At 38.6% G+C, this 20,564-nt stretch overlaps 1 protein-coding gene across 3 annotated transcripts in view; it reads right to left on the minus strand.

The window, feature by feature from the left end:
• MBNL3 (muscleblind like splicing regulator 3) overlaps positions 1-20,289 on the minus strand; it is a gene marked incomplete at both ends in the record, with an annotated part of 62,501 nt that extends 42,212 nt beyond the window's left edge. For all 3 annotated transcript variants that reach the window (XM_082681294.1, XM_082681295.1, XM_082681293.1), the window contains one exon: positions 20,113-20,289. In XM_082681294.1, coding sequence (XP_082537420.1) covers positions 20,113-20,289 — 177 coding nt within the window. The remainder of the gene's footprint in view (positions 1-20,112) is intronic.
• Between the last annotated feature and the right edge of the window lie 275 nt (positions 20,290-20,564).

The following is a 20,564-nucleotide window of genomic DNA, read 5'->3' on the forward strand; positions in this document are numbered from 1 at the left end:
GAGGAAAATGTATTGAACTGCATTGTTCTTATTGCTTGATAAAGGAAAGTACACTGGTTAATAAGCACCTCTCTGTAAAAGAGACTGCTGGATACTATGGAAGACAATGAATAGGGCAGGGAACCTGCCCACAAGGAGTTTGCCTATCTTATCTCTTCTGCAACTGCAGAGGCCTGAGGACTGTTGCTGAGAGGGGCTCTAGCACTTGACATTATGGGATAGAAATCAAAGGAAAACAGTGGGGTAGAAATCAAAGGTGACTAAACTAGGGGTCTAGAGGTGCTATTGAGGAGGAGGAGAAATTTGATGGGGAGAATGAGACGTCTCTGAGCCATAATTAATCACAGCTCTTCATTTTTGCTTCAAGGAAAGCCAAGGAGTTTATAATGTGTGATAAAAATGGCACAAATAATTCTCTCTCTGGCAGAGTCTCACTTTCTCTATCACCCCCCCCCTTCATTAGTATGTTACTTTATTCATTACACTTTCATTCTGGTTTCGCTTCAAATACATTATTATTGGAGCTGAAGTATTTCAGAATGAAAAGCTTTTCTCAGATAGGTGTCTCCGAATTTCTTCTTTTTTTCTCTACAATCTCCGGCATGGAAGTAATGTCATTTTTTTCCTTAAGTGTTTCTCTAGTGAGGAGAATAGGAGATTTGGGGGAGGAATAGTGAAATATGATTAAATACATTTTATCAGCAATATTTCGTAGATGGAATAAATGTCATGTGCCACCGGAGTGAGGCCTTGAGAATTTGGGAAGAGTGAAAGAGGGTCTTGGTTTTGTCTTAGCTGTCAGTTGCCTATTAAGATATGCAAGTCACAATTATGGATATTATTGTAAACTATTAATGACATCAGCTGAATGCTGCTAAATACTTAAAACCATTTTAAGTTTCCTTCTTTGTTGAAACATTTTTCTAAAATGGTCCAGGTACTTTTCTTATTTTTGAAGTAGGGTCAGTTGCCCAAACCTGAATCACATCTCGATTACTAAGGATTGCACCCAAGGCCTCAGGATGTCTGTCCTGAAAAACAGAAATCACTATGACAAATGGAGATGAAGATGGAGAAGGTATAAGAGATTGAGCTGACTGCACAAATACCGAGGTACAGCTCATAAGCCTAGAAATCCTTTTTTAAATTCCATCTTGAAATTAGTTTCCCATTTCTTATTACTTTCCCATTTCTTTTAAAAAGCAGATTGCTAGCTAAGTTTATCTTAAAAAGTCAATGCACAGGCTCTCTCTCTAAGAATTTTTCTTTGCCTTTCTAAGCTGAAACTCTTCAGACTTTTTAAATATCACTGTACATTCGAAGCAATCATTATTGATTAAACTTTAAATATATATTTTTACTGGATTAGGCAGTCACCTTTTACACAAAACCCTTTTCTGCAGATTATGACCTGGTACTTGACTCAGAATGACCTTATTAGTGCTAATCATGCTTCCAAGAATACCTTTATTTGCAAGCTAGCCACTTGCTGTAAAATTCAATTTCAACTATTTTAAGGCAGAAGATGATGCTTGAATATTACTAGATTATCACACTAATTACTTTAAAATAATATGTAACAGTGGCCATTCAGTAAATTTTTTAAAAATCCACATAGAGGGTAAAAACACTCAAATGCTAAATTTGGAGAGTATCCAAGGCGTTTGGCCAATGAACATTTCTATAATGCCAAGGGACAGAATTAAATTCACAAAAATCAGCAATCTGTAGGCCATGAAATCTAGGTTAAAATGTGGTTGAGTGAGGAAAGTTGGCACATGGGTGTATACAATTTTCATTCATATTTAGGTAAAAACTGAACTGGGAGTAGAAGTACAGATGCAGGTGGAGAGATGACTAGGCACCTTGCAGGGGAGCCCATATTGGTTCTCCCTCTGTCAAAGCGATTCAACAAGCTCATGTTTCATTCAGGGACCACTTTTCAAGCTCCCAATATTTACTACGTGTGCTACGCACAAAAGCTGTGGTGGTGAACAAGACACCGTCTAATGTGAAACCAAAAAAAAGTATGACAAATCTTCATTTCAAATTCAATGAAATTGGATATTAAGGTGAACACAATAGCAGTAGGTGGAAGTAGTATTTCAACCAACCCCCTCTTACTTAACCATGTTGACTTGAGCAGCATCTCAACTCCATCACTGGCTTCTCCTTCCCACGGCCACCCCCTAATTCAAATTCTTATCATTTCATACCTTCAATATGAAGCTCTCTAAGCTTCAATAGCAGCTTTCTAAGAGGTCCCCCTGTGGCCAGTCTCTTTTGCTCTATTCATTCATCTTGCATAGGCTGATGATGCCATTTCTCTACTCAAAATTGTCAGATTCCACAGCACTACAAAATCAAGTTCAAGCTCCTCACTTCCTTTTAAGGCTACTCCTCTACCAACACAGGCTCTATGCTTCAGCCAGGCTGACTTAACACTCGACTCCCCAAATCCACACTACAGTTTTTTCCCCTCTGTCTTTGCTTAGGTTGTCCTTTCTGCCTGGAATGTCCTCCTGTCTCTCCTTCCAAGAATATCTCACACGGTACCTCTCCCATGACTACTTCTTTAACCACCACAGCTGGATATAATCCCAGCCCTCCCTCCTCCCTTGGACTCTTTTAGTGGTTCGTTTGTACCTGGCTTATGGCACATAACACAAGCAGCTTCATACTAAAAGGTCAGGCAGGGACCATATCTTCCATAACTTTGTATTCTGTGCAGTACTCAGCCCTGTGCCTAACAAGTAATAGTTTTCAATAAATGTCTGTTGAATGAATCATTTCCTTGGGGAATTGAATGTATATAGATAGAACTCTTAATGGATTTAACAGGACTTTCAGCATTAAATGACCCCTGACATTTATAAAATCCATGTAGTAAATCACAAGCAATAGTCCTGCAAATTGAGTACTGCTGCTTGCTCTTGTATGAAGAGAAACAGAGGTAGGTAGGATTCTCATGACTTCCTCAAGGCCACACAAGGAGCCTTGGTTAGAGCTGTTATTACAAGTCAGCATTTTCTATGTTTATGCCACTTGCTGATACCATGCTTCACATCAAGCATTTCCATGGTTACATCTGTTGTTCACCCAAGAAAGAGGCATTTATCAAGACTACCTCTAAGGCCTCTATGAAAAATAAGACAATATTCCAAAATACATACAATGGAATATTATTCAGCCATGAGAAAGAAGGAAATCCTGCCTTTTTTGGCAATATGCATGTACCTTGAAGGCCAGACACAGAAAGACAAATACTGTACAATTTCACTGATATGAGGAATCTAAAAAAGCTAAACTCATAGAAACAGAGTAGAATGGAGGTTACCAGGGACTGGGGGTGGGGAAAATGGAGAGATGTGGTCAAAGGGTACAAACTTCCAGTTATAAGGTGAATATGTTATGGTAATCTAAGATACAGCATCGTGACTATAGTGAACAAAACTGTATTATATACTTGACAGTTGCTTAAGACAGTAAGTCTTAAACTGTTCTTACCACAAAAAGAGTAACTATGTGAGGTGGTCATCATTTCCCAATATATACTTGTATCAAATCATCATGTTGTACACCGTAAACTTACACAATGTTATATGTCAATTAAATCTCACTAAAGCTGGAAAAAATCCTTCCTCTAGTGGGGTACTAGCAGAATAAAAATGGACAATTAAAAAATTTTTTTTCAGTTACTTGGAAGTAAGTTAAGATTGAATTTGTTTCTATATAGAATGCTTTTCCGGCTAATAGAAAAAGCGAAATAACCAGGAAATGGCAAAACAAACAAACAAACAAAACACCTCTAGAGATTATGTTTTTATACAAGTTGGAAAAAATTTAAGTTTGTTGAATAAAGTATGTGATAAATATAAACATTAACAACAGAAAAACAACTTCTGGGATAAGTATTTAGCAAACATTTTAAAACCACACAGAGTTCTTAAATATATTCAACGTTCTCAAACGGTTACTTCAGGGTTACTATTTTTTCATAAATAGGATGAACAATTTTAAGGCAATATGACAATGTGATCTTAAAACAATGTCATCTTAAAAATACAGTCTCCAAAATGTATTTGGAATGGAATAAGAGATGATTGATACTATAATGCTGCCTACTCAATGTACCTAGACACATGTAAAAGATGGGTTAAGAGTTTAAAGTCACAAAGCACGTGACCGCCTGGAGGGGTGGGATAGGAGGGTGGGAGGGAGGGAGACGCAAGAGGGAAGAGATATGGGAACATATGTATATATATAACTGATTCACTTTGTTGTAAAGCAGAAACTAACACACCATTGTAAAGCAATTATACTCCAATAAAGATGTTAAAAAAAAGAGTTTAAAGTCACAGAGAAAAAGGTTTTCTGTTTGCATTCCTGCATCCTAGAGACAGAAATTAGAACCTTAGTACTATCTAGTTAGCTGGCAAATCATGGCTGACACATAGGATATCTCTTACTTAGTTCAGGAAATTTGCCATATTTAACACAGTTATATCACTGTGACTCTATGTTTTCAAGCTGTTGGATGGTTTTCAGTGTGGAAACTGCCTTCACTGTCTACCCACAAGAACATGTGTAGGAGCAAAAGGCTAATCTCTTTTCTACAAATTCCCAGTGGGTAAATAAAAATCTGAGTTTCAACAACAACAAAAAATATGTCCATTTACAATAGAAAAAACAGTCCAATTGAAAGCATACATTGACATGCCTATGACCAAGCAACAGCCGCAAAAACCGATGGATCGTTTTGTCACATCTACTTCTGTAAGTAACAGAGTTTGACATGACACTAAGCCATATTATACAAGCTCATCAGGAATAATATTGGAAAAATAATTTACTCCAACTCTAGACAACATGGTTAAGTCCAAATAGTGGAGATGATTTACAAAACAAAAGGTCGTAGACCAAATGGAATCATTCACTGACTTTTAAGAAAACAGTATCAAGAAAGACAGGAAAAAGCATGAGTTAAACTTCTCATTACGTCGAGCAGTAAAACTTGACTTTGTGGTGAGAACTGAAGGCACAGAAATAAAAACATTGAAAACCTAAGCAGGGTTGCAAATCTGGATTAGACAGCAACAGCAACAAAAACCATAAATTTGGGGCTTCCCTGGTGGCACAGTGGTTGAGAGTCCGCCTGCCAATGCAGGGGACACGGGTTTGTGCCCCCGTCCGGGAGGATCCCACATGCCGTGGAGCGGCTGGGCCCGTGAACCATGGCCGCTGAGCCTGCGCGTCCGGAACCTGTGCTCCACAACGGGAGAGGCCACAACATTGAGGGGCCCGCGTACCACAAAAAAAAAAAAAAAAAAAAAAAAACACACATAAATTTAAGAAACCAAAGACTGATTACACAGTGGAGGAAATACAGAAAAAAAATGAAAAGATTATTTAGAGATAATGAGGAAAGAACAGATGGCCAGATGGCTAAAATTCCTCTGGAATATATACCCCTGTAGGTCAACAATCAAGCGGCCAGCTGAGACAGAGGAAAACAAGGCAAACCTGGGGACTTTACAATCAGAAACCTAATCTGTAAGGGCAAAAACAGCAGTGAGTAAATGATGTTCTATGAATAAAGTCATGTTCCTAGAAGAACTAATTGCTATTTCCAGATGCACAGAAGTACCTTGTATCCACGTTTCACAAAAACGTGAAGTAAAGAAAAAAACAATATTTATAATGACTTCATATAGCTATGTGACATGAGAGAATTATTATATGATCAAGTAAGATCAGACATCTATTTCCATAACATGTAAAGAGCTTCTTCCACACAAAAGAGTTGACATATAGTAGACAGTTCTCAAACTTCAGATATTCAGATCTCTTGTACTAAATGGGGTTCCTGTGACAAAGGGTCCATCTTAATGGTACCAAATTTTGGTTGAAGAATACATCCCTGGCCATATCACAAGTCCTTTCTTACCAGGTAGCCAATTGCAACCTTGGCTGCAAGGGGGAGAGAGAAATGATCTTGAGCTATGCTTCCATAAAACAACGTTTTAAAATTCATTGGATTAGATTCCAAATTCTTTTACAAAACTGTATTTGACCCATAACAAGGCTGAGCTGCTAGTGCAATATTTTCAGTTAATCTGTGACAGGTACCTCCCTAGCTGGCCAGGACTTTGTACTAATGAGTATATCTATAACAGCATCAGACATCAAAGAGTTTCATGCAGTGAAGATATACGTGATCCACAGCCCGTTACAATCCCCGACTCTGGCTAGCTAACTCAGCAATGCAGGGTGTGAAGAAAAGGATGGACGAGGGAGTAGAGACAGCTCAGTGTTCTGACTCTTGGTGATTAAACAAAGCTTAGTATCACTAAGTTAGATAACATGGTCTAAAAATAAAAACACCCTGCCTCTCTTCCTCCTTCTTTTCAAAATTAATAGCCCAAATGACTGTCAGAGAACTAAATATGAAACTTTAATTAAAGTCTTCATCTAAACACAGTGTCATGAAACAATAAATGAGGGAGAGATTAGGAAAGGGAAAGTTGACTTTTTCCCCCTTTTGAAATAACAGAAAGTGAAGGAGAAACACAAAACGTTGAAAACAGGGCATCCCAATGTCATGTGGGACAGTCTGACATGATAAGCACTGGATGCTTTTGGTTTAGTAAAACAATAGCCCAGTGCTTGCTTCGACAGCACATATTCTAAAATTGGAAAGATACAGAGAAGACTAGCATGGCTCCCGCACACGGATGACACGAAAATTCGTGACGCGTTCCATATTTTTGAGCAGTATGTTTCTTCTCTTAGAATTAAACGAATGCTGCAAAGATCAAAAACAAACAAAACACAATAAGCCCAAATGATGTTTTCTCCATCTCCTTCTTCACCACAGGAAAAAAGACTGAAATGATTGGAAGAACACTGGAGTTCTCAGGATCTTTTGATAACTGCTTATGTGACGTTGGACAAGGGACTCTCCCTCACTGGATCTCCAGTTTCCTATATGTAAATGGTGACAATCTGAAATGAATGTTCTACATTCAAAGTTTTTGATTTGCTAGGTTTGTGAAGCGCTGTTATGGGTATGAGTGCTTTCTTAACTATTTAAATTATCCAACCCATCTAGTTAGTTGAGGTTAGTCCCAAGACCAGCCACTCCATGCATTTCAGAGTTTTCTCATTACCACACCCAAAGTTTAAAAAAGAGAAGAAAGTAAAAGAAACATTAGGACTTTCCTGGTGGCACAGTGGTTAAGAATCCACCTGCCAATGCAGGGGACACAGGTTCAAGCCCTGGTCTGGGAAGATCCCATATGCTGTGAAGCAAATAAGCCCGTGCGCCACAACTACTTAGCTTGCGCTCTAGAGCCCGTGAGCCACAACTACTGAAGCCCGTGCTCCGCAACAAGAGAAGCCACAGCAATGAGAAGACCGCGCATCGCAACCAGGAGTAGCCCCCGCTCGCCGCAACTAGGGAAAGTCCGCACACAGCAACAAAGACCCAATGCAGCCCAAAATTAAATAAATAAATAAATTAATTAATTAATTAAAAAGATTTTAAAAAAGAAACAATAATACTCCACTGTATTTCTGAGCATCAAAAGACAGGAGATGCATGTGCAAGACTAAGAAAGTTCTTTTTAAAACATTTAACTTTGAAATAATTTTAGACTTACAGAGAAATTACAAAAATAGTACAGAACGCCCCTGGAGACCCTTAACTCAGATTCCTGTAATGTCTATAACTTACATACCATACATAGCACAGTTATAAAAACCAGGAAATTATCTTTACTACAATACCATTAAATAAACTAGAGACCTTATTTGAATTTCACCAATTTTTCCCCTAATGTCCTTTCTCTGCTCCAGTATCCAATCCAGGATCCCATATTGCATTTACTTGTCATGTTTATTTAGTCTCCTCCAATCTGTGACAGTTTCTCAGTCTTTCCTCATCTCTTGGTCCATTTTCTCCTCCCTCCCTTTCTTGACTGACAGTTAGTAGAGAAGTGTGTTACCCATCACTTCTAAGATGGACACTTCCACATTTTGACAGCTTGGATATTGGGATGATCCTTACCATCAATGGTATGTTGAGGAGATGTTGAATAAATGAAGAAGATATTTATCGATTTTCACAAGAGGAAAACTTTACAGCACAGAAACCCAGCAGACACCATCTTTATCAGGTGATTAAGGTTAACATGAGAGAGAAGATACATCAACATCAAGTACCCTCGAATATGACGCACATCATTTCTATGGTTTTCTTGCCAAAAATGCATGACCTCAGTCAAATCATGAGAATGCATTTGACAAACCCAAACTGAGAGGCATTCTACAAAATAACTGACCAGTACTCATCCAAAGTGTCAGGGTCATGAAAGACAAGGAAAGGCTGAGGAACTGTCACAGATTGGAGGAGACTAAATAAACATGACAAGTAAATGCAATGTGGGGTCCTGGAGCAGAGAAAGGACATTAGAGGGAAAATTGGTGAAATTCAAATAAGGTCTCTAGTTTACTTAATGGTATTGAACTAGAGTTATTTCCTGGTTTTGATAACTGTGCTATGTATGGTATGTAAGTTGTTGACATTACAGGAAGCTGGGTGAAGGGTATGCAGGAACTCCTTGTACTATTTTTGCAACTTTTCTGTAAGCCTAAAATTATTTCAAAATAAAAAGTTTAACAAGTGAGGCTGAGCTATCAATATGTATTTCATTGGGTACTGACTGTAATTCCATTTTTCTTTCAAAAGAGATTTTTGAAATGTCCAAAATAGCATTGACTTTTACCGGTCAAAGATACATCCTTTTTAAGGTCAATAATAGAAGATAGAGATCCTTAAGTAAAATGTTATTTTCCTTGAGTCTCAGGATGACAGGTGCTGTCTATGTATCTTTATAATACAGGCAGACCCCTCTGATCAAGCTCATAAATGATTCTAAATCTTGCATAATTCAGCAACCCTTGGGATTATGTTGCTAGGAGTCTTCTGCTCCCAGTAAGTTTTCCCTTAGCAAGCAGGGATGAGGTAAATATTCACTCAAAAATAATCAAATTTTAAACTGGTGAAAACTGCTGTGACTAGTGATACTAGTACAGAATATACTGGTAACTCAGGACAAATTGACCTACAAGGATAGATTCACACCCATACGTCTATAAAACCAGTTTCACTTGCCAAAATATTATTATGCTTGTGATCATATGTGATGTTTGAAGACATAGTATGGGGCTGTTTTGTGTTTTCCTCACCCAGTCCTCTGATCATGCCTGCTGCTAAGGCCCTTGCCAGGAGATTTTTGTCACAAAACTACCCAAGGTGGTGAGTGCAGTGGGCAGATGTGATGGGTGTTGATCTTTCATAATTAAATAATGACAGCATATATATCCTCCCTAGATAACAAGTGGCAGGTATCACAGTGCTTCAAGTATGGAGAAGAAGGTTTAAGACACATGAAATTGCTGAAGCAGAATACATGAAGACAATATTGGCTACGAAAACAATCACAGATTCTAGTATTTTCAGTATTTTCTAGTATTTTCAGGAATGATCTTTTGTTAAAGTCAAGGGACAGTCGCTAAAAATACCAACCTAGATCAATTGCAAACTGTAATATCAAGAAATTGGCACAGAATGGGTGAAGCAATACTTTGGAGAGAAATTCTGAAATAAATTGTGCCAAGCCGACTAGGCAATTGAGTCAAAAAACAGCTGCATATCAACATGACACAAGACTCTTTTACGTAGCTGGAAATTAATCTATGGGCTGTGCTATCTAGATCTCTATCTGAAGATGGTGCAAACTTCATCCCTGAACACTCAACATTCATGGAGTGATGGGCACAGCACTTCAGCACAATGCACAATTAGCCATCAAGCTTGCCCTCCTTATTTTCATAACATTCCCTCATTATAAGGTGAGTATAGGATATTGTTAACTATTGTGCCTATTACGAAGGCAAAGAACCATCACCATCTGGTAGAGTACCTAGCGCTAATGGAATCCTTATAAAAACAACAAAAACAAAAGCAGCTGCCCAAAACTCATCAAGTGATTGCTTGTTATTTAACCACTCATGGAAGAAGAAACAGTGCACAGATACATCTCAAAAGTGTTTCAAGCACAGAAACTCAAAGTGGGTAGCAAATGCTGCAATAACCATCGAGGTATGTTATTTTGTTATTTGTGTATTATAGATATGATAGTAGTACAACCCACGTAGGTCAACTATTGTCAACTTGGTATAGTTTTCATGCTTATCATGGATAAGGAATAATATAAGAGAACTACAAAGCTTTTATGCAGACGTGGAACTGTGATGCATGTGCTATCTAAATGACTAATTAATTGTTTGAAAGGCACTGTATGTTTCAAATACTAAGATTTTCATTAAAATTTGAGGATGTAAGGATTATGTAAATCATCTTTATCTTGTGCGACTGGTCATCAAGATTTTAACATATGAAAAATTATTTTAAAAACACTGGATATACTGAGTAGACAGTGTATTTAAATAATTAAGTGGCTTATTACTATTCATTGGCCATTATCTATTTAGTCTCTGAATTAAACATTTTCCAAGCTTTAAAGTGGTAGTGCAGTATGCATTTTGTTAACAATCATGTTCCATATTACTTTTTCAAAATGTTTCCATTATGGCATTCTTTTGCCTTTAAATGGGAGAACTGATCTGAAGTATATCAATGATTAGTAATATCACACATCTCTTTCCGCCAGACACCTGAAAAGACAGAATTTACAAAGCCTGCAAGGAACTCTATATCTAAGAGTAAGCCATAAAAACAGTGATACTTAGCTTGAAGAACTAACATCACACTCATGGCAACTGGATGTGGGCATGTCCATTTGAAACATTAATGTGTAGTTTTAGATAATAAAACCCTAACTAAATAGAACTGTTTTGAAGAACTCCTAAAATAAGCATCTTAGTTAATAGTAAGAAGATAACTTTTCATTTAATTCACTTTTTTGGGGGGGGGGGCCATGTTATGCGGCTTGCAGGATCTTCCCCAACCAGGGACTAAACCCGGGGCCATGGAGTCAAAGCGCCGATTCCTAACCACTGGACTGCCAGGGAAGTCCTTAATTCACTTTTATAGTGATACATGGCTTTTCATTTATGTTATCTCATTGGAATCTCCACAATATTCATGGAAGTTAGGTAGAGAAGAATTACCCATGCATTACAGATAAAGCAACTCAAGCTCTGTCAGATTAAGTAGCTAAAGTCAAAAACAGTAGTGGGGCTGGGACTCCTGAAACAAGATCTGTAAAGTGACTAGTGCAGTGCTGGACACTCTATATGAACTGGCTAAAAGACATCTCCTTTTTTCCCCCTTAAACTAGTCCAGTGCTCTTTTCCATTTAAGGCACTGCACAGTCCTTGATTTAAGTAATACACAGAAGATTTAAATAATACATAAAATAATTGTAGATGAAACCTGAATGAAAATGAAATAAAGAAAACAGAATAAGCCCTTTAGTTATAATATCTGCTACAAAAAAGAGCAATTCAGACATTTTCAATGTTAGGAATTGCCATTATCTTTATAACTAGTTCCCATTCTTGAACTGGAATGGTCTGCAACAAAAACTAGCAACCACGAAATAAGCAAAAGTAACTACTTAAGTAGGATATCACGATAACATGTTTTCTGAATAAATGATCACAGGAAGGAATGCATCTCTATTAGCCAAAGCAGCCATAAATAAAAATGTGAATGAGGTAAAATTGGTCATGATGAGGATAAAACAATATCAAGAAATTGAGGCTTGGTTGGGCAAGATGGTGGAAGAGTAAGACGCGGAGATCACCTTCTTCCCCACAGATACACCAGAAATACATCTACACGTGGAACAACTCCTACAGAACACCTACTGAACGCTGGCAGAAGACCTCAGACCTCCCAAAAGGCAAGAAACTCCCCACGTACCTGGGTAGGGCAAAAGAAAAAATAAACAGAGACAAAGGGATAGGGACGGGACCTGCACCAGTGGGAGGGAGCTGTGAAGGAGGGAAAGTTTCCACACACTAGGAAGCCCCTTCGCGGGCGGAGACTGCAGGTGGCGGAGGGGGAAAGCTTTGGAGCCGCGGAGGAGAGCACAGTAACAGGGGTGCAGAGGGCAAAGCGGAGAGATTCCCGCACAGAGGATCGGTGCCAACCGGCACTCACCAGCCCGAGATGCTTGTCTGCTCACCCGCCGGGGCGGGCGGGGCCGGGAGCTGAGGCTTGGGCTTTGGTGGGAGCACCGGGAGAGGACTGGGGCTGGCGGCTTGAACACAGCCTGAAGGGGGTTAGTGCACCACGCCTAGCCGGGAGGGAGTCCGGGAAAAAGTCTGGACCTGCCGAAGAGGCAAGAGACTTTTTCTTCCCACTTCGTTTCCTGGTGCGCGAGGCGAGGGGATTAAGAGCGCCGCTTAAAGGAGCTCCAGAGACGGGTGTGAGCCACGGCTAAAAGCGCGGACCCCAGAGACGGGCATGGGACGCTAAGGCTGCTGCTGCCGCCACCAAGAAGCCTGTGTGCGAGCACAGGTCACCATCCACACCTCCCCTCCCGGGAGCCTGTGCAGCCCGCCACTGCCAGGGTCCCGGGACCCAGGGACAACTTCCCCGGGAGAACACACGGCGTGCCTCAGGCTGGTACAACATCACGCCGGCCTCTGCCGCCGCAGGCTCGCCCCGCACTCCGTACCCCTCCCTCCCCCCGGCCTGAGTGAGCCAGAGCCCCCGAATCAGCGGCTCCTTTAACCCCGTCCTGTCCGAGCGAAGAACAGACACCCTCCAGCGACCTACACGCAGAGGCGGGGCCAAATCCAAAGCTGAGCCCCTGGGAGCTGTGAGAACAAAGAAGAGAAAGGGAAATCTCTCCCAGCAGCCTCAGGAGCAGCGGATTAACTCTCCACAATCAACGTGATGTGCCCTTCATCTGTGGAATACATGAATAGACAACAAATCATCCCAAATTGAGGAGGTGAACTTTGAAAGCAAGATTTATGATTTTTCCCCCTTTTCCTCTTTTTGTGAGTGTGTATGTGTATGCTTCTGTGTGAGATTTTGTCTGTATAGCTTTGCTTCCACCATTTGTCCGAGGGTTCTATCCATCCGGTTTTTTTTAAAATTTTTTTCTTGATAATTACCTTTTATTTTAATAACTTTATTTTACTTTATATTCGTTCTTTCTTTCCTTCCTTCCCTCCTTTAGATAACGAATCATCCCAAATTGAGAAGGTGAACTTTGAGAGCTAGATTTATGATTTTTTCCCCTTTTCCTCTTTCTGTGAGTGTGTATGTATATGCTTCTGTGTGAGATTTTGTCTGTATAGCTTTGCTTCCACCATTTGTCCTAGGGTTCTATCCATCCGTTTTTTTGTTTGTTTGTTTTTCTCTTAATAATTATTTTTTTATTTTAATAACTTTATTATAGTTTATCATACTTTATTTTACCTTATCTTCTTTCTTTCTTTTTTCCTTCCTTCCTCCCTCCCTCCCTCCCTCCTTTCTTTCTTTCTTTCTACTTCTACTAATTCTTTCTTTCTACTTTTTCTCCCTTTTATTCTGAGCCATGTGGATGAAAGAATCTTAGTGCTGCAGCCAGGAGTCAGTGCTGTGCCTCTGAGGCGGAAGAGCCAACTTCAGGACACTGGTCCACAAGAGACCTCCCAGCTCCACATAATATCAAACGGCGAAAATCTCCCAGAGATCTCCATCTCAACACCAGCACTCAGCTTCACTCAACGACCAGCAAGCTACAGTGTTGGACATCCTATGCCAAACAACTAGCAAGACAGGAACACAACCCCACCCATTAGCAGAGAGGCTGCCTAAAATCATAATAAGTCCACAGGCACCCCAAAACACAGCAACAGACGTGGACCTGCCCACCAGAAAGACAAGATCATGCGTCATCCACCAGAACACAGGCACTAGTCCCCTCCACCAGGAAGCCTACACAACCCACTGAACCAACCTTAGCCACTGGGGACAGACACCAAAAAACAACGGGAACTACGAACCTACAGCCTGCAAAAAGGATACCCCAAACACAGTAAGATAAGCAAAATGAGAAGACAGAAAAACACACAGTAGATGAAGGAGCAAGATAAAAACCCATCAGACCTAACAAATGAAGAGGAAATAGGCAGTCCACCTGAAAAAGAATTCAGAATAATGATAGTAAAGATGATCCAAAATCTTGAAAACAGAATAGACAAAATGCAAGAAACATTTAACAAGGACCTAGAAGAACTAAAGATGAAACAAACAACAATGAACAGCACAATAAATGAAATTAAAAATACTCTAGATGGGATCAAGAGCAGAATAACTGAGGCAGAAGAACGGATAAGTGACCTGGAAAATAAAATAGTAGAAATAACTACTGCAGAGCAGAATAAAGAAAAAAGATGAAAAGAACTGAGGACAGTCGCAGAGACCTCTGGGACAACATTAAAGGCACCAACATTCGAATTATAGGGGTTCCAGAAGAAGAAGAGAAAAAGAAAGGGACTGAGAAAATATTTGAAGAGATTATAGTTGAAAACTTCCGTAATATGGGAAAGAAATAGTTAATCAAGTCTAGGAAGCACAGACAGTCCCTTACAGGATAAATCCAAGGAGAAATACGCCAAGACACATATTAATCAAACTGTCAAAAATTAAATACAAAGAAAACATATTAAAAGCAGCAAGGGAAAAACAACAAATAACACACAAGGGAATCCCCATAAGGATAACAGCTGATCTTTCAGCAGAAACTCTGCAAGCCAGAAGGGAGTGGCAGGACATATTTAAAGTAATGAAGGAGAAAAACCTGCAACCAAGATTACTCTATCCAGCAAGGATCTCATTCAGATTTGATGGAGAAATTAAAACCTTTACAGACAAGCAAAAGCTGAGAGAGTTCAGCACCACCAAACCAGCTCTACAACAACTGCTAAAGGAACTTCTCTAGGCAAGAAACACAAGAGAAGGAAAAGACCTACAATAATGAACCCAAAACAATTAAGAAAATGGGAATAGGAACATACATATCGATAATTACCTTAAATGTAGATGGACTAAATGCTCCCACCAAAAGACACAGATTGGCTGAATGGATACAAAAACAAGACCCATATATTTGCAGTCTACAAGAGACCCACTTCAGACCCAGAGACACAAAGTGAGGGGATGGAAAAAGATATTCCATGCAAATGGAAACCAAAAGAAATCTGGAGTAGCAATTCTCACATCAGACAAAATAGACTTTAAAATAAAGACTATTAGAAGAGACAAAGAAGGACACTACATAATGATCAAGGGATCGATCCAAGAAGAAGATATAACAATTGTAAATATTTATGCACCCAACATAGGAGCACCTCAATACATCGGGCAAATACTAACAGCCATAAAAGGGGAAATTGACAGAAACACATTCATAGTAGGGGCCTTCAACACCCCACTTTCACCAATGGACAGATCATCCAAAATGAAAATAAATAAGGAAACACAAGCTTTAAATGATACATTAAACAAGATGGACTTAACTGATATTCATAGGACATTCCATCCAAAAACAAAAGAATACACATTTTTCTCAAGTGCTCATGGAACATTCTCCAGGATAGATCATATCTTGGGTCACAAATCAAGCCTTGGTAAATTTAAGAAAACTGAAATTGTATCAAGTATCTTTTCCGACCACAACGCTATGAGACTAGACATCAATTACAGGAAAAGACCTGTAAAAAATACAAACACATGGAGGCTAAACAATACACTACTTAATAACGAAGTGATCACTGAAGAAATCAAAGAGGAAATAAAAAAATTCCTAGAAACAAATGACAATGGAGACACGACGACCCAAAATCTATGGGATGAGCAAAAGCAGTTCTAAAAGGGAAGTTTATAGCAATACAAGCCCACCTTAAGAAACAGGAAACATCTTGAATAAACAACCTAACCTTGCACCTAAAACAATTAGAGAAAGAACAAAAAACCCCCAAAGTTAGCAGAAGGAAAGAAATCATAAAAATCAGATCAGAAATAAATGGAAAAGAAATGAAGGAAACAGTAGCAAAGATCAATAAAACTAAAAGCTGGTTCTTTGAGAAGAGAAACAAAATAGATAAACCATTTGCCAGACTCATCAAGGAAAAAAGGGAAAAGACTCAAATCAATACAATTAGAAATGAAAAAGGAGAAGTAACAAGTGACACTGCAGAAATACAAAAGATTATGAGAGATTACTACAAGCAACTCTATGCCAATAAAATGGACAACCTGGAAGAAATGGACAAATTCTTAGAAATGCACAACCTGCCGAGACTGAATCAGGAATAAATAGAAAATATGAACAGACCAATCACAAGCACTGAAATTGAAACTGTGATTAAAAATCTTCCAACAAACAAAAGCCCAGGACCAGATGGCTTCACAGGCGAATTCTCTCAAACATTTAGAGAAGAGCTAACACCTATCCTTCTCAAACTCTTCTACAATAGAGCAGAAGGAGGAACACTCCCAAACTCATTCTATGAGGCCACCATCACCCTGATACCAAAACCAGACAAGGATGTCACACAGAAAGAAAACTACAGGCCAATATCACTGATGAACATAGATGCAAAAATCCTCAACAAAATACTAGCAAACAGAATCCAACAGCACATTAAACGGATCATACACCATGATCAAGTGGGGTTTATTCCAGGAATGCAAGGATTCTTCAATATACACAAATCAATCAACGTGATACACCATATCAACAAACTGAAGGAGAAAAACCATACGATCATCTCAATAGATGCAGAAAAAGCTTTTGACAAAACTCAACACCCATTTATGATAAAAACCCTCCAGAAAGCAGGCATAGAGGGAACTTTCCTCAACATAATAAAGGCCATATATGACAAACCCACAGCCAACATTGTCTCCAATGGTGAAAAACTGAAAGCATTTCCACTAAGATCAGGAACAAGACAAGGTTGCCCACTCTCACCACTCTTATTCAACATAGTTTTGGAAGTTTTAGCCACAGCAATCAGAGAAGAAAAGGAAATAAAAGGAATCCAAATTGGAAAAGAAGAAGTAAAGCTGTCACTGTTTGCAAATGACATGACACTATACATAGAGAATCCTAAAGATGCTACCAAAAAACTACTAGAGCTAATCAATGAATTTGGTAAAGTAGCAGGATACAAAATTAATGCCCAGAAATTTCTGGCATTCCTATACACTAATGATGAAAAATCTGAAAGTGAAATCAAGAAAACACTCCCATTTACCATTGCAACAAAAAGAAAAAAATATCCAGGAATAAACCTACCTAAGGAGACAAAAGACCTGTATGCAGAAAATTATAAGACACTGATGAAAGAAATTAAAGATGATACAAATAGATGGAGAGATATACCATGTTCTTGGATTGGAAGAATCAACATTGTGAAAATGACTCTACTACCCAAAGCAATCTACAGATTCAATGCAATCCCTATCAAACTACCACTGGCACTTTTAACAGAACTAGAACAAAAAATTTCACAATTTGTATGGAAACACAAAAGACCCCGAATAGCCAAAGCAATCCTGAGAATGAAAAACGGAGCTGGAGGAATCAGGCTCCCTGACTTCAGACTATACTACAAAGCTACAGTAATCAGGACAGTATGGTACTGGTGCAGAAACAGAAAGATAGATCAATGGAACAGGATAGAAATCCCAGAGATAAACCCACGCACATATGGTCACCTTATCTTTGATAAAGGAGGCAGGAATGTACAGTGGAGAAAGGACAGCCTCTTCAATAAGTGGTGCTGGGAAAACTGGACAGGTACATGTAAAATATGAGATTAGATCACTCCCTAACACCATACGCAAAAATAAACTCAAAATGGATTAAAGACCTAAATGTAAGGCCAGAAACTATCAAACTCTTAGAGGAAAACATAGGCAGAACACTCTAAGACATAAATCACAGCAAGATCCTTTTTGACCCACCTCCTAGAGAAATGGAAATAAAAACAAAAATAAACAAATTGGACCTAATGAAACTTCAAAGCTGTTGCACAGCAAAGGAAACCGTAAACAAGATGAAGAGACAACCCTCAGAATGGGAGAAAATATTTGCAAATGAAGCAACTGACAAAGGATTAATCTCTAAAATTTATAAGCAGCTCATGGAGGTTAATAACAAAAAAACAAACAACCCAATCCAAAAATGGGCAGAAGACCTAAATAGACATTTCTCCAAAAAAGATATACAGACTGCCAACAAACACATGAAAGAATTCTCAACATCACTAATCATTAGAGAAATGCAAATCAAGACTACAATGAGATATCATCTCACACCGGTCAGAATGGCCATCATCAAAAAATCTAGAAACAATAAATGCTGGAGAGGGTGTGGAGAAAAGGGAACCCTCTTGCACTGTTGGTGGGAATGTAAATTGATACAGCCACTGCGGAGAACAGTATGAGGTTCCTTAAAAAACTACAAATAGAACTATCATATGACCCAGCAATCCCACTACTGGGCATATACCCTGAGAAAAACATAATTCAAAAAGAGTCATGTACCAAAATGTTCATTGCAGCTCTATTTACAATAGCCTGGAGATGGAAACAATCTAAGTGCCCATCATTGGATGAATGGATAAAGAAGATGTGGCACATATATACAACGGAATATTACTCGGCCATAAAAGAAACGAAATTGAGCTATTTGTAATGAGGTGGATGGACCTAGAGTCTGTCATACAGAGTGAAGTAAGTCAGAAAGAGAAAGACAAATACTGTATTCTAACACATATATATGGAATTTAAGAAAAAAAATGTCATGTAGAACCTAGGGGTAAGACAGGAATAAAGACACAGACCTACTAGAGAATGGACTTGAGGATATGGGGAGGGGGAAGGGTAAGCTGTGACAAAGTGAGCGAGAGAGGCATGGACATATATACACTACCAAACGTAAGGTAGATAGCTAGTGGGAAGCAGCCGCACAGGGAGATAAGCTCGGTGCTTTGTGACCGCCTGGAGGGGTGGGATAGGGAGGCTAGGAGGGAGGGAGATGCAAGAGGGAAGAGATATGGGAACATATGTATATATATAACTGATTCATTTTGTTGTAAAGCAGAAACTAACACACCATTGTAAAGCAATTATACTCCAATAAAGATGTTAAAAAAAAAAGAAATTGAAATGGTTATTAAGGTTAATTCATTTCCCCCCCCATATCTATTTTAACATATTTTGAAAAAAAATCTAAAATGAATCACAGCAAATCTTACTAATTCAACCAGGAATCTATTATCATTTTTTACTCTTATGCTTTAATTTGTACGTTTATGCTTAATTTAAGAATAACCATGGATAAAACATGAAAATCAGTGCATTTTTCATTCTGCAATCATATATGTTCTATTCTACATAATATCTCACCTGTCCTCATATTTTGTTTATACTCATGTACATAATATTCAGGTTTGATCACCTTGGCAATAGACCTTTCCTTATAAAATGTGCTCACAAATATGAAATTGGTCAATCAGTTGCTCAGGAAGAAAATTACATGAACCTAGTTTTGTAGCAAATATGTTTAAGTTAAAGGTTCAAAATATCCTTTAACTAAGAAAATTCAAAATACCATCATTTTCCTCCTGGATGGTGAGATTTTCACCTTATACTTTCTCTGTCTGACTTTATTTATCCTCTGATTGGTCCCTGCCAAGTATATTTTGATAATATAGATAATAAGCTATATTTCAGTGAAGGACTTCTCTATGTTGAGGACTATGACCACTGTATTAAAATCTAAATAATATACACAGACGTAAAGTACAGCAAGGCTACAACTTCTCACTCCTACAAAAATTCTTGAATTTTTTTTTATTTAAGTCTATCTATCTCGGTCAGTGAGCTTTGATTGGTGAGCTTTAGTCTGGCTTAGTTCTACAAAGTCTACATCCTGTCTTAAAAAACAAACTTACTGCTTTCATGGTATCATTAACTTGACTAATTTCAAGGCACAACATATTTCCAAAAAAACCCAGAGAAATCAACAAGTTTCAATTAAAAATGATGTGCATTTAGATGAGACTCACCTTTAAAGAATCAAAACAAGCCATCACACGACCATTTTCCACATGGCAAACTCTTGGCGGATGGGCAAACTTGCAATCTGCATCAGCTCGAGAGCAGGTTCCTCTCTGAAATTCTCTACAGACTTCCAAAGTCAGCCACTTGGTATCACGAACCAGGGCAACATTGACAGCCGTCATATTGAAAGCAAAGTTAAAATCAAGTGCACCCTCTCTACAACACTATTACTGCTGTTGTTGAAAGGTTAAAAATAAATTCAAGCTAAATGTGAAGAGATAACTGGTCGCTTTGGTGAAAGGTTTCTTTGTTAGCACTTAAGTTTTCATTTAAGTCAAATTTGGTGGTCTAGTCAAACAAAAAGCCCACTATAAAATAAAAATCGTATCAGAATAACTAAAAATCAAATTAGAGACCAACTCCTAAGAAGGCAGCCGTCAAGGTTAAGATATTGAGT

This window comes from Grampus griseus, assembly GCF_964374135.1.
Source record: "Grampus griseus genome assembly, chromosome: X".
NCBI classification, from domain to species: domain Eukaryota; kingdom Metazoa; phylum Chordata; class Mammalia; order Artiodactyla; family Delphinidae; genus Grampus; species Grampus griseus.